Source organism: Aotus nancymaae, unplaced genomic scaffold (assembly GCF_030222135.1).
Source record: "Aotus nancymaae isolate 86718 unplaced genomic scaffold, 86718_ANA_hifiasm-v0.15.2.pri h1tg000103l, whole genome shotgun sequence".
Classification (NCBI taxonomy): domain Eukaryota; kingdom Metazoa; phylum Chordata; class Mammalia; order Primates; family Aotidae; genus Aotus; species Aotus nancymaae.
The window spans coordinates 2,476,157-2,504,080 of record NW_026988518.1 but is presented as its reverse complement, the minus strand read 5'-3'; the positions used below and the strand labels follow the sequence as shown (position 1 = coordinate 2,504,080).

At 32.0% G+C, this 27,924-nt stretch overlaps 1 protein-coding gene across 3 annotated transcripts in view; it reads right to left on the bottom strand.

Moving 5' to 3' along the window:
- DPYD (dihydropyrimidine dehydrogenase) overlaps nucleotides 1–27,924 on the bottom strand; it is an 865,822-nt gene that overhangs the window by 645,689 nt on the left and 192,209 nt on the right. For all 3 annotated transcript variants that reach the window (XM_012458470.2, XM_012458472.2, XM_012458471.2), the window contains 2 exons: nucleotides 19,152–19,239; nucleotides 614–775 (listed from right to left, as the gene is read on the bottom strand). In XM_012458470.2, the coding sequence (XP_012313893.2) occupies nucleotides 614–775; nucleotides 19,152–19,239 (250 nt within the window). The remainder of the gene's footprint in view (nucleotides 1–613; nucleotides 776–19,151; nucleotides 19,240–27,924) is intronic.

Below are 27,924 nucleotides of genomic sequence, written 5' to 3'. Positions count from 1 at the left end.
GATTCATTAAAGAGAAAGCCAGGATCAAAGTCTATGGGATAAAGAGTAAAAATTGCTTTCATTTTATTTCATTATGTATTTTTTATCCAAATAGCAGATCTGATTCCAAACTATAAGTTCACCATATTTAATGACATTCTTAATGTTGTTAAATAGCATTACTCAGTTTCAGGGTTTCTGAAAATTCTCTAACCTTTATTACTCAAAGAATATAACAAAATATGCTGTATTTCAAGCTTTAAAGGTGAAAGAGAGTTTCAGGGAAAGGAATTCGTTAAGGAATATAGCCTTTTCATCAGAGGGTCTCCTTGCCATACATCAATATAAAGTTAATGAGTAAGTTCTATTTTCAGATCATCTAATTTATATAATTTCACTCAAAGTATTTTAATAACCTGCTGGGATTGTAACTAATTCGACATACGGTTTTAGAAACTTCATTTTTGTAGCCAAGCTGCTGAATAAAAATAAAGTTTGTTGTATAAAACATACTTGAGCTTTGTGTCACACTAAAAATGTTGGGTATCAACAGAAAATCAAGGATTAAAGTTAATTTAAGATATTTGTGCATGGTGATGGTAGTAGGGGGAAGCAATGTGTATATAATACATACCTCAGTAGCAAATTGCTGCAATCCACCAATATTAATGGGTCCCTCTTCAGTGGCATGTAAATTGCATCCACCTACACAAAGATCAGATGTTGGACATACCATTCCACAAGTCAGACCAAGTGGGTTGTCCGAAAAAATCATCTTAGCAGCTCCGTAATAGTTCTGCAAAATTAATACAAAATAAAATTTTACTACATGAAAATATACTTTAAACATCCAAATTATGACAAACATATTATTTCTTCCACTAGGTAATTAGATTGAAGATAATGATGTGTATAAGATGCATAGGTTTCAATACTACTATCAGGAACCATCGATTAAAACTTAGCAGAGAATTTGACACATAGGAATAGTCAATGCATAGTATATTGATAAATGAATAACTACCAACTTTAGAAAACTTAAGTTTAAAATATAAATGTTCTGTAAATAGTTTTCATTTACAAGTCATCTAACTATATCTTGTCACAAATTGTTTCATTTTTTAACAAATGTTAGATAGCATTGTTTGAACAGACCCATAATCTAAAAGTTAAAACAACAACAAAAAGGTTGTACTCAGGTTATCCTCCATTTAACTAAATTAAAAGCAGCCAGAGCTCTCATTATTTTTGGAACACAATTTGGTCATAAACTGGAACACTATATCATTATTTCCTGAAGAAATAATAAATGATAAGCTGAATATCTGGGAAAATTTTTCCTCTAATCAAAAGTAAGAATTGCATCTGACTAGTACTCCTGAAAACTATGAAGTACATCAAAAATAACAAAAGTCTGACAAATTTTAATAGTCAAGAGAAGCCTAAAGACACATGATAAATAAATGTATTGTGGTAATTTTGATGATATCCTGGAACAAAAAAATGTAAAAATTAAGAAAATCTGAATAAACTACAAACTTTAGTTAATAATAATGTATCAATATTGTTTCATTAATTGCAACAAATGTACCATACTAATGTAGGGTGTTAATAATAGGGGTAATTATGTGTGTATATGGGAACTATCTGTGCTACTGTCACAATTTTTCTATAAATCTAAAACTGCTTTAAAATACATTTTAAGAATAGAGTTGATAGAATACACTTAACAATATAAACAATGAATTTATTTTTCCTTTGGCTTTTATTTATAATAATTTTAAGGTCTTTGAAAGTAGACACACTGCTTCCATGAAAAGCCTCAGATGTAAGTACAAATTCCAGTTGATTACTGAATACTGACAACAAAAAAAATGACATTAATTATTTATTGACTCTTTTATATATTCCCAGCACTTTAAAAGACTTTTATTTACTATTATCACAAATTATTTTATTTACTCTTATCATCCCTCACTAAATAGGATGTCCATTGCTCAATCAAAAATTCCTAGACACAAGAAGATATAGGACCAAATGCCCAATAAGAAGAAGAAAATAATAACTAAAAGAAGCAAATACCTACATGATCCAGAAATTTGAGTCAGAAAAAAAAGACTTTTAAAAATAATCTTAATAAAAAATCAGAAAAAGAAAAAAAAATAGCACCAGAATACTAGAATCTGTTTAAAAAGAATCAAACTGACATTTTAGAACTAAATAAACATTTTAAAATAAAAGCTAATGCATAGCTTTCACAGCATTCATGGTGGTTTAACAGTATTTGTCTTGTCAGTGCTCTTCTTCAGCAAAGAACAGTTACATCTGCCACATAAGAATGGTTCTTATACATATATTTTCCTAATATACAGTAAGAATGTGGTATGAAATTCAGTTCACAAGTAATAAGCCTGAAATATAAAGGGTAAATAATTAGCAAAGGATCATAAGGCAGATAAGTAGCAGAGATAGGATTCATACTAAAGCATACTGTCCAAGACTCAATAGATTACAGAATCTAGTTACAGTGGTCTCATTTAGCTACAGTTGATATCTTATAAACACACACCACATGCATACACACACAAAAGTTCTATTCAATAGAAGCTGCAGGACATACAGCTAGTCCATTAGATTCATTACACTTTATATTTAATGAGTTTTTATGACATAGTTCTTTTAGTTGTGGTCTTTTCATCAGTTCAATGAAAAGTTATAATAAGTTAAAAATCTATTTCTTTTAATTAAGAGATTAGGATCTGTTTCTTCCCCCAAATTGGATCAGATTTACCACTGTGTTTGTCAGAGTCTTTGGTAGTGTCTCTAAAACAGGTTAATAAAAAATCATTAAGCTATCAAAAGTATAATATTCAAAAGTCAACATAGAAATATCTTACACACAGAGAAGAAAAATGTGTGAAAGATTATATTCACTTCATTAATAAATAAAGAATAGACAGTAAAATCTGAGTCAAGGGCATTTGAGGCTGCCATGGCTTAATTGGCAAATTCTACAAAACATTTAAATAACAATTTATGCCAATTTTTCACAAATACTTCTAGAACATACAAGAGGGATTTATATCAGGAATGCAAGGCTGGTTTATAATAAAATATAAGATATCAGTAGAATAAAAGACAAAAAAATCACACAATCATATTAACAGATGCAGAAAAGGCACTTGACAAATTCAATATCCATCATGACAAAAGCTCTCAAAAAACTACAAATAGAAAGAAACTTCATCACTTTAATAAAAGGCCTCTACAAAAACCCACAGTTAACATCTCATTTGATAGTGAAAACTGAATGCCTTCCTCCAAGATCAGGACAAAAATGTTCACCATATTAGTCATGGAGTCAAAGTTCTCCAGAGACACAAAATGTTCACCGTATTAGTCATGGAGTCAAAGTTCTCCAGAGACACAGAACTAATAGTGTGTGTGTGTGTGTGTGTGTATACATGTGTGCATATATATATATATATATATATATATATATATGAGATTTATTATAGGAAACTGGCACACAGTTAGAAACCTACAAATTTCCAAGACCTGCAATTTGCGTCAGCCAGCTGGACGCACTGAAGAGCCAAAGTTTTAGTTCGAGTCTGAGTTGGAAGCCCTGAGAACCAGTTAAGTTTTAGTTTTAGTTGTAGTCCAAAAATAGAGGAGAAAGACAATGTTTCACTTCAAAGGTAGTCAGACAGGAAGAATTCTGTATTACTCAGGGTAAGGTTAGCCTTTTTGTTTTATTCAGTCCTTTAACTGATTACATGAGGCTCACCCACACTCGGGAGGGCTATCTGCTTTACTAACTTACTGATTTAAATGTCCATTTCATTAGAAAACACTCTCACAGAAACATCCAGAATAATATTTAACCAAATACTTGGGCACACAAAGGTCCAATCAATTGGACACATAAAATCAGCCATCACACCGAATTACAACTTCTATTCAACACAGTATTTGAAATTTTTACTAGATAATTAGGCATGAAAGGAAGGAGGAAGGGACAGAGGGGGAAGGTAAAGAGAGAAGGGGAGACACACACACACACACACACACACACACACACACACACACAAAGAGAGACAGAGAGAGAGAGAGAAAGAGAGAGAGAAGAAGGAGGTTATCCAGATCGGAAATAAAAAAAAAATTCTATTTCCATGGAAAATGATCTTCTAAATACAAAATCCTCAGTAATCCACTAAAATACTATGAGAAGTAATGAGTACAGCAAACTTATAGGATATAAGATTAAAATACAAATTAATTGTATTTCAATATGTTAGTAATGAACAAACCAAAAATAAAATCGAGAATAATTCCATTTACAGCAACAAAGAAAATTATTCAGAACTATATATCTTAAAAACTAGAAAAAGTATCAAATTTATACTTTGAAAACTATAGAAAATCATTGAAAGGAACTAAATAAGACTTAAATAAATGAAAAATACATCCCATGATCATGGGCCAAAAGACTAATTACTGGGATGGTGATCCTACCCAAATTTATGTAAAATTTCAATAAAATGTCTACTAAAATCCCAGCAATTTGCAAAAATTGACAAGCTGATTCTAAAATTCACATGAAAATCCAAAGGATCCAGAATAGCTAAAAGGAACAAAGAAATAAGAATAAAGATAGAGGACTAACACTTCCTGATTTCAAAAGTTACTACAAAGCTACCATAACCAAGGTAGTATGGTACTGACATGAGGATAAACATGTAGACCAATGTGATAGAAATATGAGTCCAGATAAAAGCCTTCACATTTATGTTCAATTAACTTTTGTAAAGGATTCTAAGTCAATTCAACGGGAAAGAGTATTCACTTCAATAGATGGTGCTGGAATATCTGAATATCCACTTGCAAAAGACTGAAGTTTGACCCTATCTCACACCAAACACAAAAATGAACTAAAAGTAGATCCATAGATCTGGGGGTCTGAGAGGGAGTGGACAATGACTGCTAATAAGTATGGAGTTTCTTTTAGGGGTGATAATATTGTTCTCAAATTGATTGTGGTGATGGTTGAAACGGCAAATGTACTAGACGTCGGTAAATTGTCAAGTTCGCTTACATGAGCAAATGTATGGGAAGTGAATATATCTCATAAAAGCTGTTATGTTTTAAAGCATGCATTTGAAGAAGTGGGAATTATATACTCAATTTAATAAAGAAATAATAGCATCAAATAGCTAGATTATATATAAAACTGGCAATGACCTGTAGGGCAATAAAACATAACTTTTGGAGTCATTTTTCTTCTGAACAGAAATTGCATCTCTACTTGCACAAATCTAGTTAACACATACATTCATAACCTAAATTTTTAACTAAGAATAAATAGCAAAGTGAGTCAATGGTTCTTTCTCCTAGAAAACTAGATAGTACTAGTTGTTCCTTTGTAATAAAAAGACACAGTCATCTCCGTGGCCTTACTTTCTGGTTTTGGATAACTTTACTTAATACTAATGAACATGAGCATTTACTAACTTAGAATTAATCAGTCTATTCCTAAGCAAACATACTTAGTTCCTGCCGAACCCTACTGATCTCTTCACTTATTATATCCAACTGAGCAGGTCATCGCTATGAGAAATAATCTCGAAGTCACTGTCAGTATTCTTTCCTCCTCTTACATGACATCGCATAAACATTTGACATGATTGGTTAACAAATATTTGTTGACTGACTCCATAACTCAAAACTCCCATTGTATAATTAGAAGTGTCCTTGTAATACAAAAAGAGTAACATGCAAATAATGTGATCTGCAATTGGTAGAAAACTTTTAAGGATATTTGGGGTAAAAAAAAGCACAGAAAAAAATATAATCCAATTAAACACTTAAGTATCTTTCCACAAGAATATTGATTGTTTCATGAGCCCCAAATTGGTTTCAAGATTGCACATAAAATGATATCGCAAGAACAGAAAGAGACACGTTTGAATAATTGCAACAAATAAAATATTTAAAATAATACTTATGACCCATGATTTTTCTACAGCTGTCAAATGACAAGTGCCTGATCTACTACTGTTATGAAATTGTATAATAATTCTTTAACACTCTCGTGACTCTAAGTATAACCCTTTCACCAAAACAAATTGTGTAGGAGATTAAAAATTGTTTTAAGTTAGTAAGGATTTATTGAATGTCTTCTAAATATAAAGCATTATGCGTATTTTTTTTTAAAAAAAGTATATGCTTCCTGATATCAAGATGCCTTAGCATCAGAGTAAGAAGTCATTTCAGGTTAAGGCATCCAGCATCAGCTTTAAATGGATGACACTCAAAATAATTCTGGGTGTGACAGGTCTAAGATAAGAGAGAATGATAGCCACATCATTCTGGATTGATATGAGTAAATATTCAAGAAAGTTCAGAACAGGGCTTGGTATAATGACTTCGCAATTTGGCTGAGGTAATTCATTCACTTGAGAAAGATTATTAGAAGATATATTTGAAAAATGTGCATGAACCAAATTATGGAGGATTCTGACTGGCAAGCTGAGGGATTAGTATTTAATTAAAGCTTTTTTGAAAGAAGGGTTCCAGTATTAAGAAATTAACTGAGAACATTATTGAATAGATGATGTGAAAATTCTTGGAAAGGAAGGGGAAAGGCAGGGAGCCTAAGAGAGGTTACACAATGATGCCTGGAAAGAGGAAAGCATGGGCATGTACCATAGAATAAAGAAGAATGATTTTGAAAATGGGTTGAACCAACATTAAGCAATGATTCAGAAGTCACCTTTGCAACCTATCTATTATAAATAACTTTGAAAAAATGGTAGATAACTCCATTGTTTAGGGATCTTAGTACTCACAACCAAAGACACTCAAAAACCTATTAGAAGGGGAATACCTCAACTCTTCCCACAGAGAACGTCAAGATCAATATCAATTTTTTCTCTCATAGTAAGTGGGAAGATTTGTTGAGTCCTCCTTCTACATAAGAGGCTTGATTTCTATTCTGTGAGCTCTTCATTCTTTTTAAAAGTAAAGGCAAGAAAATTTAAATTTAGAAGGGTACTTTACAGACACCCCAGCAGTCTCCTTCTAGAAAATACACACTACTTCAACTGGTTCATGTTACTCAATCAGTCATAAGCATTTCACTGTTCCATCATGTGAAGAAAAAATGTACAGGGCTATGTCAGGAGAGACACAAAATACATATCAGATTTTTTTGTACATAGAGATATTTTGTGTACAAAACATTAGGACTTTCAATCCTTCTTTTAACAAAAATCTAAAAACAAAAGTAATATTTGAAATGTTTGTTGTTTTTAAATCAACACAAAAATATAGGCATTGAATGTTCTTTGGCCCATTAATTTACCCACAATTTGCAGGTATTGAATTTTCTATTAGTCCTTGAGGTTTTTAAAGCATGTTCATAGGCACAACATGTGCCATTTAGGTGAGTTAATTATAAAATAATTTTAACTTCTATATTTTGCTTTTTATTTTAAAATTACAGCATGAAACTGCATTAGTGTCATTCCTCCACAATTTAATGATTTTTAAAGTCATTATCAAGAACTGGAAAACTCACAAGCCGCTATCCTGTCATATGGTATAACTAATTTAACAAATAGTCCTATCATATTCAAGTCTTCATATCACTACAAGATTATCAATACAGCTGGTGGATTTATTTTAAAGTGTTCTTCCTTCTTCCAATGACAGTTTTCACAGATGGAAGCACCCTTCCAAGATAAACTCCAATCTGTTGCATTTTAAAAAATACTTGGGCTAAACTTCAAGAAGTTTGCATGTGTGAGAAGGGTGAATTAACATTACTTATATTTCTGGCTCAAGCTGTAATGGTGAATGCACTGATGTACATTAATTGAATAGAAAATGTCTCTAGCACCACACACAGAAAGTACATGTACAAAGAACACTCTGTCGAGCTGTCACCATCTCTCAATGAATAACCTGTGGGTCCTCAGATATTTGGCAAAAGAGAATGTAGATATATCGTGAACAGGACACATGAAAATTCCTGACATCATCGTACTCATGCTCTCATAGAAAAAAAATGGAGACAGAAGAATAGGTTTGACTAGGTTTATTCTGAAAACTTATCTTTTCATATATTAGATACACTACATTTTAGATCAGTGTTATACAATATGATTTATTTTTAGAACTATACATTTAGTTCAGTGAGCCTCATTTAAGCCTAAACATGTAAAGAAATCAGTAATCATTCTTGTAGAAGATAAAGGTTTTTTTGATCCTGAGACATTAAATTGGAACAAAAACACAGGCATGTATAAGCGCGCGCATGTACACACACACACACACACACATACACATGGGCTTTGAAGTCATCAACTAAATTTGAATTCAGTTTATACCACGCACAAGCAATATGGCTGGGGAAATGTCATATCTTCAGCCTCGGTTTCATCACTTGAGACATGAAGATCAAAATTCTTTCTTCGTCAGGCATATTTATATTTTGTACTTTTTAACTTTGCATGGATAAGATGCCTATTCCATTACATACTATAGAATAGATTTAATGAAGTTAGGTCCCCACTCTACCCCTTTAGGCTTTTTCTCCCTAAAAAGATTTTCTTAAATATGAATACTATGAGTTTAAGATCATCATATTTGTTAAATAAAACTCATGTTAGGAAGTAGAATAAAAAATACAGAAAGAAAGAAGCAACAAATTATACACAGAAAATCATCAATCCACCAAACCATAAAAATCAATGATATGGGGACATATAAATGGTGGCATAATTTTTATATAGAACCAATATAAATTTTAAAAGTTACTTCTATTACTCCGATTTTCTGCATCCTATCCTCCCTTTTCTTTTTAAAATACTTAAGAATTTACAATTTTCCCCATGAGTTAGTCAAAATAACTTAGTCTATGTGTGCACATGTATTCATCATTCATCAACTACGTGAGAGCCCATTTGATAAGCACTAAATATGAATGGAGAATCAATATTGTTGCCTCTATATTGTTCTAGCTAAATGAAATAAAACTTTCATCTATACCAAAACCCATTCTTTTCATACTTCATATCAGATAACATTTATTTTAAAGACCTTTATCAATATTTATGCTTTTTTCCAATTGGAAGCATACTCCCAGATGTACTTCATACAACAGCCTTTTGATGACTGTGTTTGTAAGTATGTATTTGCCATAGTCTTATATTTTTATGACATGTCTTTTTTGTTTTATTTAGGTCAGAGATCATGACTAATCTACCCCTTTTGCCTGTAATCATGTAGTCAACTACGTATATAATACTAGAAACTGAATTACTGATTACTAATTACCTTCTTTTTTTCTTTTTGACAGAGTCTGGCTCTGTCACCCAGGCTGGAGTGGAATGGCGAGATCTCCGCTCAGTGCAACCTCCTGGGGTCAAGCGAATCTCCTGCCTTCGCCTCCTGAGTAGCAGGGACTGCAGGGATGCACCACCATACCCAGCTAAATTTTGAATTTTTTTTAGTAGAGATGGGGTTTTGCCATGTTAGCCAGGCTGGTTTTAAACTCCTAACCACAAGAGACCCAGCCGCCATGGCCTCCCAAAGTGGTGGGATTACACGTGTGAGTCACTGTGCCTGGCCGACTTATCTTTTAATCCTGAAAATGAACATCTCTATAGAAGGCAAAAATAAGAAAGAGCTTCATAGTTTTTGAATGACCAATTAAAATTAAGTAACATGAATGTATTTTCTAAAATTATAAAAGTACACTTTATCCAGTGAAAATAATTATAAATGCAATAAATTTTATAAGAAATTTAGAGGGTTAAGTTTTTCATTTCCAGTAAGTTATAAAGAAACTTGAAGACAGAAATAAAAAGATAAAATATTATTTTATTTAGTGTGTAGTAGAGTTTGTATAATTTCCTTCAAAGAGATAGGATACTTTTCTACGTCTAAACACTAATACAAATATACTAATACAAAAACGCTAATACAAATACAAAGGTGTTAGAGCTAGTCATCATTAGAGTTTTAAAAAAGCACCAGGCATTGAAATAATTCTACAATTTCATTTATTAATATTACACAACTTGTAAGCAAATGAGAATATTTTAGTTTGAGAAATTATTGAGAGGTTAAGAATATTATTCAAAAAATCTCCCATGTTAATGTTAAATATATATATATATTCAAACATATGCATAACTTACATATAAAATGCTGAAAAGTTTTTCTTTCATGACTATTTATGCCATGCCAAAAAAATGATTATTTATGCCATTAAATCTAGAATGTAATATCACACCATTTGTCCTACATAAAAAAAAGTCAAACTGTTTTGTGAGAGTTTGTTCTTTATTGACAAGAATATGAGTAATTCCTTAATTGAAAGACTGTTGTGATGTGTACTATTATTGTGTGTGACTATATTCTATGGTGGATGTTAAAAGTATTTTCAAAAAAGTCTCTAAGTACATTAATTTAGTCCCATTAATAGCTTCAGAAATATAATTAGTATCAATTCTAATAATTTACTTTAAAATTTTAAATTTTTCAAAGTAGTTTTGAAAAAAACTAAACCTAAATTTCTTTAACATGAAGTCTATTACATTATAATTTTCACATAACACTTAAGATGTTAATGGTGCTTATAAAATTTTGTCATGATAGCAAAGGCTCCAGCCTTTTGTATTTTAATGCTAGTTCATAATGTGCATACTTTGTTAATATAGAGAGTATACTGTAATACAAAGGCTCACTGGACAAGAAATCTGGAAAATTCAGTTATACTATCAAGCAGCTGTGTGATCTGACATAAATCACCTAGCTTTGCTGAGTTTCAAATTTCTTTTCTATACAATGAGATGCCTAGTTCAATCACATTTTCTTTTGGTCTATATTCTTCTATGATGAAGTTTACTCATTAATATTAAAAAATACCCAAACTAGTATCTTATGTGTTTCTTTATACAGATTTCTCTTTCTCTTAATATTATGAAAGAAAATAGTTGTGATTCCAATTTAATTTACATATATCTCTCTTTTATATCATTAGTGTGCTTTTTAAATAACTTAAATTTTATCAAATATTTACAAAAGTATATGTTTAAATTTGTCTATACTATACACAACCACAAACAATAGGATGCTACTTGTTTCATATAAAATTGCCTTAAGATGTATCATAAAAATCCTTTCTCATTTGTACTAACATGACACTCGGATTTTAAGTTGTTTACATTTTATAACTTATAACTGACTAACATTTGCTTTGAGCTACAAGCTTTTCAAATCTGAACTTCTTTTATTTAAGTAAATGTAAATAAAATCAGTGACTATTACACATTGTATCAACTGTGATTAAATGTAAAAATGTAACCTTGTGATGTCCCAAATATATATACAGCAAAACAGAAACAAGATAGATTTTACATAATCATTAATGATTCAATAGACAATGTTATATCCATCTTTTTTTTCACACCACAGGTTAATTAAGATGTGACATTTAAAAAATAATACCCCTGTCCTTTGTCTTTAACACTAGTAAATTTAGTATTCTACAATTTGCCAGATTCGAGACTATGAAGTTATTTATTAAAAATAAAGTCTGGATTCTGGAAAATTGAGTTAATAGTTACATTAACTACAGTAACATTTGTGATAAATGAATGAGTCAAGTTGTGCATACATTTACATTAATAATTAGAAATTAATATTTTATTACAATCTGAACATGGCACTCAATGATTATTCTGCATAACTCTTTTTCAGTTTACAAAGCTAGTTTTGCATGCAGAAAAAAAGCTATGACACTTTGAAAATAAATGTAATATCAAGGAGATGCTTTTAGTTAGTAACAAAATTTACTAGACAGCATAGAGATTAAAACAGTTTGGTCCTGTTACATATAGATAGATTGGCAGGACAAAGAATATTTGAAAACAGATTTCGGTAAATATGGAATTGAACAGACAATAAAGGTGACATTAGAATACCAGGGTAATTGTCCAAAAAACATATTTGGAACTATTTTAGTCATTTGAGGGAAAAAAATTCTTGATCTTTCTCTCACTCTTTAGACCACAATGAAAACTTTGAATAGGGTCATGTGCTATTGGGAAACTTCTCAGTTTTATTTTATTTCATTTTACTACTGAATTTCAATTTATTTTTATTATAAAATGTGTGTTCCTTAGAAGAAGCAAAATAATATACATATTTATAAGGAAAACATTAAAAATCTAAGTTCACCCTACACCAACCTCAATCAAATAAAGAAACTAAAGTTAAATTACATCCTCCCTTTTTTTGTTTATATTCAGATTAATCTTTTTTCTAGAAATAGTGTCATGCTATTCAAATTACTATATTTGTCCTTTTTCACCTACTATAAATATCCTTTTAGATCTATAAATATAAAATGCAGTTTTAAGAATTGCTTTTTAACATTCTGTAATATAAATACAGCCTAACAGACTGAGCTGATACTAAAGTTGTCACCAGTTTGTGTTACTTTAAACAATGCTATAATTGCTTTAAATAATATCCTTGTACATGTATCCCTTTACATTGTAATACTTTGTTTCTCTAGGTAGAACAAATTAATAAAGCATGCTGGTGAAACAGCATATATATTTTTAATTCTCAAATATGCACCCACCATATATTTGGTTGTTCTAAAGTTCTTTCCTTCCTGCTAGTAACATAGGAGCTTACTTTTCAACTTCAACAATTTGATAAGAGAAAACTGGTGTCTCATCTTTTCATTTACATATTACTGACTAATATGCAAGTAGACTAACTTTAATATGATTAATAGGCACTTATATTACTTGTATAATAATATAATTTTTGCCTATGCCTGCACTGAGTTATCCTTCTCAAATAAATATTCAGAAACTCTTTGATTAACAAAGATGTTAACACTTGGCTTGAAACATGCATGGCAAATAATTTTTCAGTTGGTTTCAAGTGAGGTTAGTTTTTATTTTAAAATATATTTTTATAATGCAGGTAGTAAAATTTGTTCTTCTATACTTTATAGCTGCTTGTATTTAAAATTATCCTTAAATAAGTATTTTTCATATGTCGAATGTTAGTCCACCTGCAAAGTATTCTAGGAGATAACCTATGAAAGATTCTAAAAGCAAAGTCAAAATTATTCCAGAACTACCTATTGAAGAAGTCATTTATTTTCTACTGAATTGAAATGTCTTCCGCATTATATGTCATATACTCATATTTACTTGGTTCTATTTATAGACTCTCATCTGTTTGAGAAATGTATATTCCTGCACGAGTACTACATTGTTTTGATTACAGCAGCTTTGTAGTATCAGTATCTGATATAATAAATCTTTTTTGTCTTATTTTTTAAAGTTTCTTTCTTCCATGTAGCTCTCCAATTACTATGCCAATATTTTCCTATACAAAATTTGGGTTTTTATCAATCTAGACTATCCACTTACTCTTTTTTTTTTTTTTTTTTTTTTTTTTTTTTTTTTGAGACGGAGTTTCGCTCTTGATACCCAGGCTGGAGTGCAATGGCGCGATCTCGGCTCACCGCAACCTCCGCCTCCTGGGTTCAGGCAATTCTCCTGCCTCAGCCTCCTGAGTAGCTGGGATTACAGGCACGCGCCACCGTGCCCAGCTAATTTTTTGTATTAGTAGAGACGGGGTTTCACCATGTTGACCAGGATGGTCTCGATCTCTTGACCTCGTGATCCACCCGCCTCGGCCTCCCAAAGTGCTGGGATTACAGGCTTGAGCCACCACTTACTCTTAAATATTTATTGCACTTTTCCAGGGCATATTGAAAACTAGTTATCTGCTATGATTCTTCTAATTAGAAATTAAAACTATAGGAAAAAAGCTTTTAAGTCATCTTAAATGTACCCATTCATGAATAGGCATATCCAAACACTGAAAATGACAAGGCAGCAAGTAGATCAGAGAAATCAGTAGGAATCCTCATAAAGGCATTTGCCAAACCATGTAAACATAGGCTTCCGTTTTAAGGGTCTCAGAGGACATAGGATTTAGAAGAAAAAGTTCAAGGTCCATTGAAAGTCTGGGTCTAACATAAGATTCAATCATAAAGCTAGGATCGCCTACGTCCACATCACCAGAAAGAGAAATTAAAATTAATCCTACCTCACTTCCACCTGGAATTGCACAAAAACTTTCCTGTCTTAAACTTGGGTACACAAGAAAAAGAGGGAAAATAATTTCCTTAGCAAATTAAATTTATAATAATACAGTCTTCCAGTGTATTTGTGGCCTGAGTCACACAATCTTGGTGACTTGAAATAAACATCAAATGAGAAATTTAGTTTAAGGTGGTCCCAGAGGACTGGCAGTAAAGCCATTGTCTGAGGGAAGCAAATATAAATCTCTTGTAAAGAAACTTGCATTCTTCATACTTGTCAGAGAATTTCCTCCAATAAGGCATCAACAAAAAATAGCAGAGTATTAGAAAAAAAATCAATGAACATACAAGGGAACATAAAGCACTCAGTGGAGGCAGTAGATAGCACAGGCAGTATAATCAGACTCACAGAGACTTTGAATAGTAAAACTGTCAAAATAAAAGGCTTGAAAAGATTAATAAAAACCTGGCAGATTATTTTTAAAAAAGCACAATAAACTCTTAGAAATGAAAGATATAATTGTAGCTCAAAACTCAAAGGACCATTTTAACAGTATATTTGAAACCGGTGAAGAAATTATAAGTGAACTTCAAAACAGAATTAAAGGAAATTATCTAGAATGAAACCCACACTGTAAACAAAAAGACAAACTTATGAAACCTAAGAGTCATTGAGAACAAAGTAAAAAGATCTAACATGTATCTAATTAGAGCTTCATAAAGACAGAGAGACACTGAAAAATTTCCCAAAATGATGAAAGAAATCAATCCAGTTTCAAGAATTCCAAAGAAAAATAAGCAGGACAAATAAAAGGAAATATGGACTTAGATAAATCATTGTAAAATTGTTGAATGTCAAAAACTAAAAGATCTTTAAAACAGCACCCCAAAGATATATTAACCTCAAAGAACAATGATGAGATTTCCATTCATTTTTCAATAGTAGCACTGTATGATAAAAGGCACTGAAATGGTAAGTTCTATGAGGCAGAAAAATAATAATAATAATTGCCAACCCTAAATTCTATAGTTAGTGAAAAAACTTTTCAAAAGTAAAAAAATAAAAATAAAAATAGCTCAGAAAGAAAAATTAAGATAGTCTGCCAACAACAACAAGAAAACTCTTTCTGAATAAAATTTTATTTATTCCAAGTAAAACTGCTTCAACATGGAAATTGCAACATTGAAAAAATGGGCAAGAATGTGAATAAAGCTAATCCAATTTTGACTAAATAAAGCAATTATCATACTCTCAGAAAATTTTAAAAGAGAGAATTAATATACAAAAAAAATCTTACAACATGGAAAGAGGTAATCAGAATTAAACTTTATTCTATGACACAAAACTCATTCACATTGATATTCTAAATGACACAAACCAACCCAAAATACATACTCCAAAATTGGCAGGTCACCTGTAATGAAACTTGGAGCATGAGTTCAGAATTATTTAAATCACATGGCATACTCAACTCTGCAACTCTGAAAGATAATGGCTTGTGTACCCTCTAGGAATATAACAGAGATAGAGGGGTGTGTGTGTGTTTGTGCACGTGTCTGCATGTGTGGAGCTTTATTAAGATATAATTCACATATCATATTTACACCAATTAATTTAGAACACTGATTTTTGATCACTCAAAAAAGATACTCCATCATGACTTGTAGTCATTACCCACTTTTATAAATACTCCTCACCTATTTTTGCCTAACTCTCCTAACCGAGTCCCAGGAAATCACTTATCTACTTTCTGTTTCTATATATTTGTCTATTATGGACATTTTCTAAAATATTCCACCTACCTAAGTGTTATTCTATAACTTTGGAGGTCATGCTGATCAAAGGTGATAGAGTGTGTTTTGTTTTGTTTTTTAAGCTTTGTTCTATTGAGCACCATCTTATGGCAGATATATAGTCAATACTCTTGAAACGGATAGAGGGGTTCATAACTACCATTGAACAACAAAGATGAAGGAAGTGACCTCGTGTACCAAGGGAAACCTGAAATCTTATCACTGCTTTTTGTTGAATATATATAAATATTTACATTTTTAAAATTACTGGGTAATAAATTATTTACTTTCTAACATTTTTTCTTCAAACTTACTTCTTTAATATAATAGTAGGAGAAAGCCCAATCAACTTACATAATAGGTTTTGTATTTGGACATTAGTTTCTAGGCACTGGGAAGCAACTACAGTTACTGAGCAAGGAAGTCATAGAATTTGAGCAAAGTTTAGAAAGTTATTCTAGAAATGATCAATATTTTGTTTGATAAGAGTATAAACCATTGCCACTGAAATTGAAAGGCAAACCCAACAGGAGAAAGTACCAAATCTATTGATTACATTTCTGCTTTCCTGCTTTGTAACATCTGTAATATGTATATATGTGTGTGTGTACAATATATATATAATATATCCCTCTCAATCATACCTATACATATACATACAAATACATACATATCAAGGTAATTTCAATTTTGTTGTTCCTCTAAAATATAGATCTATCACAAAAAAAAACTTTTATTTTACATCATATCATTTAGTCATCTTTTCTGTAACATATATTATAAATTTATCTATACACAAAAAACACACTAATCTGAGTATATAGATTTTACAAACACATGCAAAATCATGGAAAAATTGATGGCTTACAATGTAATGTAGAAGTTTTGAAGAGAACATACCTCTATTGTTTTAAATAAAGGATCATTAAATCAAGGAGCACTGTTTAAAAAAGCCATTTATTTCATTATATTGATAGATTGATCTCATGCCTTCTCATATAAAGCAGTATTTTTTAAAAGAAAACCTATCAAGAAATATAACCCAGTATTCACAGTTTGATAAATCTGAAACGTGTGCTTCCAATTGAGAGATACAATTGCAAACGACAGCCTGCACAAATGAAACAGAGAAAAACTGACTGAGGGGGGACAATAGAATTGAGTGTACCTTTAAAAACTAGAGCTGTAATCCAGTTTGTAAGAAAATAAAGAATGGAAGTATTGGTCTAAACTCCACTGAATCACAGAAGCCTAACACAATACAAAACAAGTGACATCCTTTTCTCAGAGAGGTGAAAGCCTCATTGAGTCAGCGATTCAATTACCCTCTCAACCTGGAAAGAACCCCCCTACTGTATTGAAGTCCACTGGCAAAGCAACGTGGGACAACCTAGATTGTACACAGCTGGTAAATATCTAAAAACCTGCAGGCTTTAAAAAACAAGAATCTTTGACCTTTTATGATTGCTACAGTGATTCCTCAACAAAAAATTACTTACAAATTTTTTTAATGTTTGACAAAAGATTATCTTTTCAATTAAACATCATCAAATATATCATATTCATATAGAAATCTTTTAAATACATATCTAAGCAAAATGCTCCATTCGGTAAAGAATATGAACAAACTAATGAAACAGAAAGAGTTTTCCCTAAAATAGAGATGATTGTGATCTTGCTTAGACATTTTGTAAACTTCTCTAAGAATCCCATTTGTCTTTTTTTCTAGACAATCTAGACATTTGTGTAGACCTTGAATAAATGAAGTGTGTACTCATAAAATAAGTACTGAATTCTGAAATATCTATGAAAAAAATGGGGTAGGCTGGATATTCTAAGATAGTCCATCATGATTCTCATATTTCCTCATGCTTGATGTGAGGAGTGTTAACTTAGACATATTTTTTAGCAAACATACTTAGACTTCAAACTTTGGATGCTCCTTTTCTGATAAGATCTTTATTAAACAAATAAGATTTTATAAATATAAATTTATTTCAAAAACAGCAATTACTTGTACAATATTTACTATATTGAATGAATAGGGAAACTAATAATTCCACATCAACAAAATATTTGTTGAGTAATTACTATATTAGACATTTTCATATAAAAACATTATTCAGTTTATAACACAACTCTGTAAGATAGATGCTACCCTTCCTTCATAAGTGAAAGTAAGGAGGTAATTTTCCCCAGTTTCACAATAAGTGATTTATCTAAAAATTCAAACCAGACTTCAGATCCTAATAAATCTGACCAGTCGCAGATTAATGCCATGTCCCTACACCAAAGTAATAATTTTTAACTTCTTTCAAACCCCTAAATTGATATAAAAGTATTTATCATTTTTCTCCTCCTAAATTACTGATTTTAAATACTTGACATATATTAAGAAATAATCTTTATATGTAAAAGGGTACCTGGTTGTTGGAGTAGGAGTTAAGGTATCTTTACAGTGTTTTAGAAAATCAGTAGTAAATCTTATGAAAGAATTCTCTGTATCTTTATGGGAGACTTTCTTCAGCTTTGTTTATCCTTAAAGAATTAGACACTTGGGCAAGAGCTCTCAATGCTCTCTTCACAAAAACAATAGGTACTATTAATTATCTAATTAATCAACTATTCACTTAGTGAATGAAAACTGGGCTTAGACTTACATTGATTTCTTTAAAAAAACTAAAGATCAAAATTCTTTGTGTTCTACTCATGCCCATATAAGCCTTGTTTCTATTTTTTGTTGTATTTTTTTTGCTACAACTCTATGAGTCACTACGAATTATTTCAAATCTTAAACAAATTAACTAAATTTTAGTAAAAAAAAAAAACTATTCCCTTGCTATATCTGTGCACTAGACTTACTATCAAAGCACACTTTCAAAGATATTTCACAAATCATAATAGTGTTCTGCTGATCAGTGACAGTTCTTGTCTATGAGTATTTAGCAAGCATAAAGTCAATCTATTCAGTGTCTTGAATTTTAAAAATCATTCATGTTAACATAAACTAATTTTCAAAACGAACAATTAAATAAATTTTCATGATAAATCACAACTTGGAAGTGCTTAATTAATAAATGTGCCACATTTTTAAATGCCTATAGAAATCATATTTAATGCTTTAATCAGATATTCTAAGACAAGCTGTATGCTGTACCCATGGATAATAATAGAGAACAAGATCAAATACTGTTATTATTTTCATTTGCAGATTTAAATCTGAATTTACCTTGTTTGCAATACTTGTGATGAATGATTTAATATCAAGATTAGTTGGACAGCTCTTCTGACAGGGGGCATCTGCACATTTCAGGCATCTAGGAAATAAAATAATTGCATTAAGAAACTACAAGATAAGTGAGCTAATCTATATATTTTCTACCTTATACTCATTCAGAGTCAGTGTCTAGTAAGTATAAATAAAATTATATTATTTTTCGGTAAAAAAACTTTTTATTTTGAGACACAGTCTTGCTCTGTCACCAGGCTGGAGTGCAGCGGCATGACCTTGGCTCACTGCAACCTCCGCCTACTGAGTTGAAGCGATACAAAACATTTTTAAGCAATAAATATAAAATTTCTATGTTTCAGCTTTTGTACTCCTCTTGAGGTGCATAAATGAGAATCATGTTGGCTAGTAACTGCCCTGCCTCTCAGAGTTTCTTCTTGATTTTAAGAGAATGATACTTATTTAGGATACATCATTCGTTCACTCTCTCAGTTTTGTTTTGATCCCTCACTATGATGACAATACTTGGCATGCAGTTTTTTATGATAAGGTTTGTAATTCTTTTAGACCAAAATTATTATACAAATGCAAAGATCCAAGGTAAAGTCTTAGTTTACAACTTGATATATCCTTTCTTCCACTCTTCCTTCCTTCCACCTTCCCTCTCTGTCTCTTTCTTTCCAATTTTCTGAAGTCTTTCAACCTTCATCCTATTCACACGACAACTGAGTTCTGTAGTAGATACTTCAAAGCATAGCCCAGATCCACTCCCTTCAAGACCAAAGCTTTATTCCCACAGCTACCTCCCTCTGCTGCTGAAGACAACAGGTTCCACAAGGTCAGGCCTCCTTTCCAGTAGCAGCACACAACCAATTCAAGGTCACTGAGTGGGCTTAGAGGCTCGTTACCCACTCTGGTATTTGGGGAGCTAGTCTGCAAGGAGCCACTGAAGCATTTATTGTGACTGTTTGCCCAATCCCACCTTCTTCACTCTTCTACAGATGCTAACCTGCATGTAAACTTCCTGTGCATTAATCTCATCTCAGACTCTGCTTCCTGGAGACCTGGCCAGAGATATATTCGAACTCTGTTGCACCTAAGAACCACTTGGAAGCTTGATAAGTGGCACAGACTCACAGAGGAGCCCCTACAGAGTCCAAGTTACTGGACTGGGAATCTGCATTTTGAAAAGGGGCCTCTGAAGTGATTCTAGTATTCATAATTTGAACCACATTGTTAGAACCAGAATTCTATAATTATTCACTTGGGACAATTAAAACCAATGGCCAGACTCATCCTTTATTTTCACATTAACTTACATGTGTTTTTTTTTTTCATTTATTCATTCATTTTAATGCATATTTAATAAGCCTCCATTACATGGCAGACCCTGGGATATGAGAATGTAAAAGTGTTGGAAAATGATCACCATAGTCCTGTCATAGATCATGCAGTTTGAATGAACTACAGACACAGAAAAAGGCACACACTGGTCAAAGTGGTCAATGAGAATTTGGGTGAAATACAGCATGCTAAAGGAACAAAGAAGAAGGACAGTAGTCCTGGAGGGAGACAGTCAGCATAGGGTTCTTGGGAGGAAAAATATTGAAATAGAAGTTTGAAGAAGGAGTGGACATTAGGAAAGCAAATGACAGCGGGATTCTGAGTGCAGGATCACTTAAGAGAATGACTCAAGAATAGAAAGAGTATGCACAAATGCCTGGAAAGGAAAGAACATGACAGGGCAGGTGAATGAATGAATTTGGGCTAGCGTAAAGTGAGAGTGGGAGTAGAAAGAAATGAGGCTGGAGATAGACAACTAAAGAAAATATACAACTGCCACATGTGTCAGAAAAACAGCATTCTCCAAGAATTTCACTAAGAATGAATCCTACATTGCTCAGTGACAAAGGTGACTAGTTAGCTCATTTTCTATACACTTCCATGTTCAAAGACCTTGGTTCATTTCCTTCATGAAAACAAAACCAGTCTCCTCGTCATTCTTTTGTAAGTAAGAGAGCCCTCTTCATTGTCTGAACCAATTTCTCAGTACCTAATTAATATCTTGTTTTTGAATCTGATCTCCTTTTTCTAGTTTGTGCCCTTAGCCTTCTCTCTAAATTAAATTTTACACAATGAGTACCAAAGGTTTTTCATAATCAATTGTCCTCTTTGAAATGTAGTCATTAAACCTCTTCCCTATCATTTCTCTAAATGCCATTGTTAGATTCACATCTATCATTTAGTTGAATTCCTATCTGCTCATACTTAACATTTTTCCCCGAAACACTATTACTGAGTTCAAAAGTAATTTCTTCAATGTATAATTTGCAGCATACATTGCAAACAACGCAAAAAACTTGGTAATGTATGGCCTATTTGGTCCTTGATGTTAAAATGAGGTGATATTTATATGTGTAACTGTCATGTAGAAAAATACGCTGAGCATGAATAGTGGTGTGAAAGGATTTTCTTTTATGTCACAATATAAAAAAGCTAAAAACTTGGCAAATAATATACCAATTAAACAACATCTTATTGTTGAAAAAAGTTTTTTCAACAGTTATACAATATCTCACATTACAAGGAATAAACACACACACACATATATGGCACATCATATGGATTCTGGTTATCCCTAATGAAGTCACAAGTTTCCTGCTTTTCTTTTTTCTAACACCCAATGTGAATAATAACACAATTAAAAAATAAAGTTATAATGTCAGCAGGTATAAATGAATCAAATTAATGTGCAGTGTATTTTTCTGTTCTTCCAGCGAAATCTTATATTCAACGTAAACAGATTCACTTAACAGCATTGACAATGTAAGGATTTTTAGTTGTGGTTATTAAGCCTCTTTACCAAATAATTCTCGTTTTATTATTGAGCTAGTTCACAAATAACAGCTGTTGAAAATGTCAGATGTTAATGAGGCAGGGCCACGCAAACCTGAATTGTAGCATTCTTTTTTCCTTTGGTGTCATGAATATGCCAGAATGGGCAGACTCTGATAATAATACCATCTTGCAATTCTCTAAGCGCTCTGCAGACTAAAGTGCATCAGGCTGCCATTAATCCCACTTATCACTCTGACAGCTCAGTAATTACACTACTGCTATAGCCAGGTAGTCCTAATAAAATATCAACCACTGCACTGGAATGCATACTGGTGAGATGTTTTATTAAACTTCAAGGGGTGGGGGTTGATCATCAAGTGACATTAGTGTTGACCTATTTTTCTATTTGACAATAAATTATCCTTTGACCATGCCATAATAGATATTACAGAGTGCATTTACTGTACCAAATCAGAAAGGTACTGCATTACAATGATATAGGCAAATGGTGTAAATAAAATAGCAGAAATGCATGTCAGAATGTTATTACCTAAATTGCCTTAAATGATTGATACCATGAAAAATCACAGACACGGTACTTAGGGGAATATGTCAACAATTATTGTAAACCACAGTTCCACATAAATTTCTCCATAATTTCTACATAAAAGTAACATTTAAATTACACTTGTTTTCATCTTTGGTCATTTAATTCCCCTTTTACCTTTCAAAGTTACTCTGTTATAGCTTATTTTTAAACGCATAATCAGCAAAAATTAATTCAGATAAACAATTATGTCATGCTTTTATCTCCAAATAATTGTTATACATAAAGTTAAAAAAGTGTATTAGATATTTTTAAATGCAAGGAAACAACCTGGAATTTTCACTAGTCACATACTTTTTAAATTTTCACATTTAATACAAAGCGTAAGCAATGAACTTCACTAAGAGCAAAATATAGAATTCTTAATCAATGTTAATCTTTCATGATTTGACATGACCATAAAAAAAATGTATGAAAACTTAAGTACTGATACTTAAAGTCCAAAAACTATTAAAGATATATTTATCCAGGATATTTCTCTAGAGGAAAAGAAACATGATTCCTCTTCTCAAATATCAGTGAGGCTAGACAGTTTTACTCCATAGTATGACACCAAAAATATTATAGTGAGTAATGAAACAAGCGGCATTTCATTCTTCACACATCTGAGAACAGATGCCTGCTTCTTTTATTGGTAACCATCCACAGCATTTGGAATTGTAACCTATGCTTGTTAAAGAATTTTCTACTCCATGAGTTTAAATGGCTGAATTAATTTCTTTCTCAGTTAAAAAATAGTAATAAAAAAAGACATACATATAAATCGATTTGAAACCCTTAAAACTCACATTGCATTGTCTTAGCTTTGCTAGGTTTTGGTTTAATTGAGTCATCATGGTTTAATCAGGCAATGTAAGTCTATATTAATCTCTATATAATGGCATTAAGCAAGAAAGTATTTATAGTAAAAAATTAAAATATTTTCCTAATAGTAATATTGCATTTCCTCAGATATTTAATGTTTAATATCATCATCTGTAAGGTCTACCTAATTGAGATGCAAAAGATGGATTCAAAACACTGCTTCCCTACCCTGTAATACATCTACTGAAAATTGGGCAGAATCAACTGTCCAGTTGAAAAGAAGTGTGAATAAAGAAATCAAGCTTGGAAGTGTCATTCATGCATGAGTTCCACAACTTTTATCCTTTGTTTCCAGACCCTATCTTAATAAAAGGAGACAAGAAAAATGGCTGGTATCTCTAAAACATGATGGGACTAACTCCATGTTCTGATCCATTAAGCAGTCAAAACAGCCAAAAGCCATCCTCAGCTTCCAATAATTATCTGCCTATTTATACCTCTCTGCTTCTCTTAATAATCCATTAACAGCCCTTCCTATGTACTTCTGACTCTGCTTCTCTGATTACACCACAGGTTCTTAATAGCTTAGGGCTATCTGGAACTAACTTTGAATATTCTTAAATATGCATCTTGGCCCAGCCTCTATTATACTGAGCTGGAAGCTACGATAACATCGTTAAAAGTAACTGAATTTTTAATGCTGTGCACCATTCTACCATTTAACCACACCTGTATGTTCATGTTTTAAGATGTTTAATATTTATTTGTATTTACAAGTTAAACCAAACATAATTTTAAATAGCTATTTATCTATCAGAAATTTTCATTTGCACGTGGGTGCTTCAAAACAATTCAAATGGCAAATTTAGAACAGAACACAATTCACACAACTGATGCTCAAAATTATTTGGTGGATGATGATAATCAGGAAGCTGGGAATAAAACATAGTTGAGAACTTTCCTACAAGTACTTTCTGTAGTCTATGTCGAGGGATTATTGGTTTTGCCATATAATACCAGCTTTAAAATGTATAGTTCATACTTTTTGCATATTTTGAATTAAATGAAGGGACTCATGTTAAATTCCATACTCATTATTTATCTTCATCCACAACAGATTTCTCACAATTTATAAGACTACTTCTATCTCCACCTCATAGATGAGTCTCCAGTCACCTCCCAGAAGCAGAAAGAGACCAGTAGCCAAGGCAGTGGAGGAAACGGCTAAAACACATTTAGAATCTTACACCCAGAACTATCCCATCTACGTATAAAAACGGGTTAGAATTTTAAAAGGTGGTGTTCTACTGACCCCATCTCTTGATGACATCAGTGCCTTCGCCAGAGTAATTTGAAGACTGAGAAAAAAGCAGTTAAGAAGTCACAGCTAGAAAAAGAGTACAGTATCATCTCTCCTGGAGTCCAATTTGAGTTTAGAAAAAAAAAAGTAAAAGGTAGTCTTGACTGTCTCCTCAAGAGGCTTCTCAAGTCCAGATGAAAAGGTTAGGGTTTTGCAGTATCACACAGTTTTGAAGGCTTATCCAACCTTAGCAGTCACTGAGGCACAATGACTCAGAGAAGGAAAGTTACTTGTCCTAAATCTTCCTCAGAATGAATGGCGGGCTTTTATAATTCAGTCCATTGCCTTTCTATTCTGTAACATTTATTTTCTTTTAATCCACATGCTATTATTAAGAAGATAGTTTTATTATAATTTTAAGCAACTTTGATTTAGCCATTTGTGCTGAAAAGATACTTTTATTAGCATATTCTTATTAAAAAATATGCTACAAAATCCTCAATAGCATAAGAAACCACAACCTCGATCAAGTACATTCTGTTGTCTTACAAGTAAATAAAATACCTTCTAAAAAACTTAGTACATATCACCTTTTATAAAAATTTAAACAAAGATTGTCTTATTTTACTATACAGGAAAAAATACCATTAAGATTATTAAAGGCTGTTGCTCTTAAATGTATTTGTTTCACTCTCTTACCCTGAAAGTGATTTGGATAAAGAAGAAGAAGATTCAAAAATATGTTTTTGGTATACAGTGGTGAAATAAGAAAGATGTGATGGAAATGGTATACATTAATAACTGCAGAGGAGTCACTGGAAGAAAACACACACATCTTGAATACAGATACAGATAGATATAACCAGGAATGAAAAGAGAACACAGCCCATATAAGGAAAGTAGGGTCAGCACTTTCTGAGTCTACTGGAGCTTTCACTTATTGGGAATATAAATGCTATATAAATGAAAATATTTAAATAGTAACACTAAACAACAATGACCAAAAGGCCAAAAGAAAATGTTTTTTTGTTCGGTTTGGTTTTTTTGCTAAATGAATGGTACTGTCAATTATGCTGAAAATTATGGGGTTGAATGACATTACTGTAGGTTGCAGCATTAAGGAAAAGTGTCCTAATTTTCACTAATCTCTGTTAGAAATTTATTTATGGAGCATAAGATCATGGTTTATAACCTGAAGTTTTAAAATTGAACAAAAAATACGTTATTAATCACAACTATTAGAAGTAATTAAATATTAGCTATTCACCAGTTTTTATATATCAATAATACAGAAACAGTAACAGTAAAGTCAATGCAGAAAAAATACATAAAAGCATTCATTAAATGCTTTCCTGCCCAGCAGATATCTGGGCACTAAAATAGCTGATATAATTTGATCCCTGTCACCTGCAGCTACAACAGAGGTACACTTTAATCAAGAAAACCAGAGAATACCATAGATAAAAGCTCTGCTTTATGTCCTGGAGGGACGGGCTTGTTGGCAACACTGTCCTAGAAAGCCATTCTTTATTCATCTTAAATATGGTGAGGACTGAGAGTATGTACTTAAAAGGATTGCGGGAGATGGCAAGATTCAGGAAGATAAGATTTTCCTCTTTCTTGTTGTAATGAGGAAAATAGCAATCAGCCATGTACCTAGAATAGGATGCTTTTATAGAAACTGTCTATACGTAGCATAGTCAGTCAGTTAATACATAGCATACATGCATTTAGTGCTTACATGTAATATACATAAACATACACACAAACACACACACACACACAATGTGTGTGGATACACCCAGACTTTTGTGTATGCTAATATTAAATGCTCAAATGTGCTTGCTCATCCTAAGCCTTTAAGTGTATTAACTCAGAAAGAATAGCACTGAGGTTAAGAGTACAAGCTCTGGTGCTTGATTGCCTATATTTAATTGTTAACTTCACTTTACTGGTTTTAAGATGTTAGGCAAAGGACTTAAACTCTCTGAGCATGAGTTTTCTCATTTGCAAATGGGGATTTTGTACATCTAATCGTTGCAATAATTTTTAAAGATTACATACTTAATATGCATTTCTTTAGTAATTCAACAGATATTCTTCATAATCTTCAATAAATTCTGAAAGTTATAGATTGCTTCCTCTTCTTTAACCTGGAAGGAATTAGTGAAGAGCCGAAGTATAATATTTTACAATTATTTATGTACATTAAACATAGTAGGCATCTGACAAACATATATATATATGTGTATATATAAGTATATATATATGTGTGCATATATATGTGTATATATGTTTGTCTGAAATCTTAAAGAAACACTTAAAAATGAACACTTAAAGCATATATATATACACACGTATATATATATATACATGTGTGTGTGTGTGTGTGTATAGATATATATGCTTTAAGTGTTCATTTTCTCCATACAAGATTTCAGAAGAAGGAAAAGTTATTTTCCTCTCAGGAGAACCAGAGAAGCCTTCTTAGACAGAGAAAGTTATGCTTAAAGTTGAAGAACAGGTAGGATTTGACCATGTAGAGATTAGTATAATAGAACTTAATACTGACAGCAAGTTATCAATGCAGTATGGCTCTTCATTTTATTCTACACAGCACCTGCCACCACACCATGTACATTTTAACTGCCCAATAATGTGAAATGAATGAATGAATGAATGAATGAAAAAAATACAGGGAATAGAAACAATTGTCTAATGCAATCTATTAAAATAGATTATAGGCTCATCCAGGACAAAAACTAAAATTCATCACTGGTTCTCAGTGCATATGCTATTAGCAGGCACATATATCAGTGCTCATATGTGTTTATGAAAAATTTCTCAATCACTGTATCAGGAAATCAAACAATGAAAATACATCTCAATCTCATCAGTGGTCTGATACTATTTACAGTGTACTGTATATGCAATCTTTTCTTCTTGAGGCTTTTGGTTGTTTCCCCATGGTAATGGTATGATGTAAAAATACTCACAATTGCTACAAAGAGTATAAAATACCTAGGAATACAACTAACAAAGGATGTAAAGGACCTCTTCAAGGAGAACTACAAACCACTGCTCAACGAAATAAGAGAGGACACAAACAGATGGAGAAACATTCCCTGTTCACGGTTAGGAAGAATCAATATCGTGAAAATGGCCATACTGCCCAAAGTAATTTACAGATTCAACGCTATCCCCATCAAGCTACCAGTGACCTT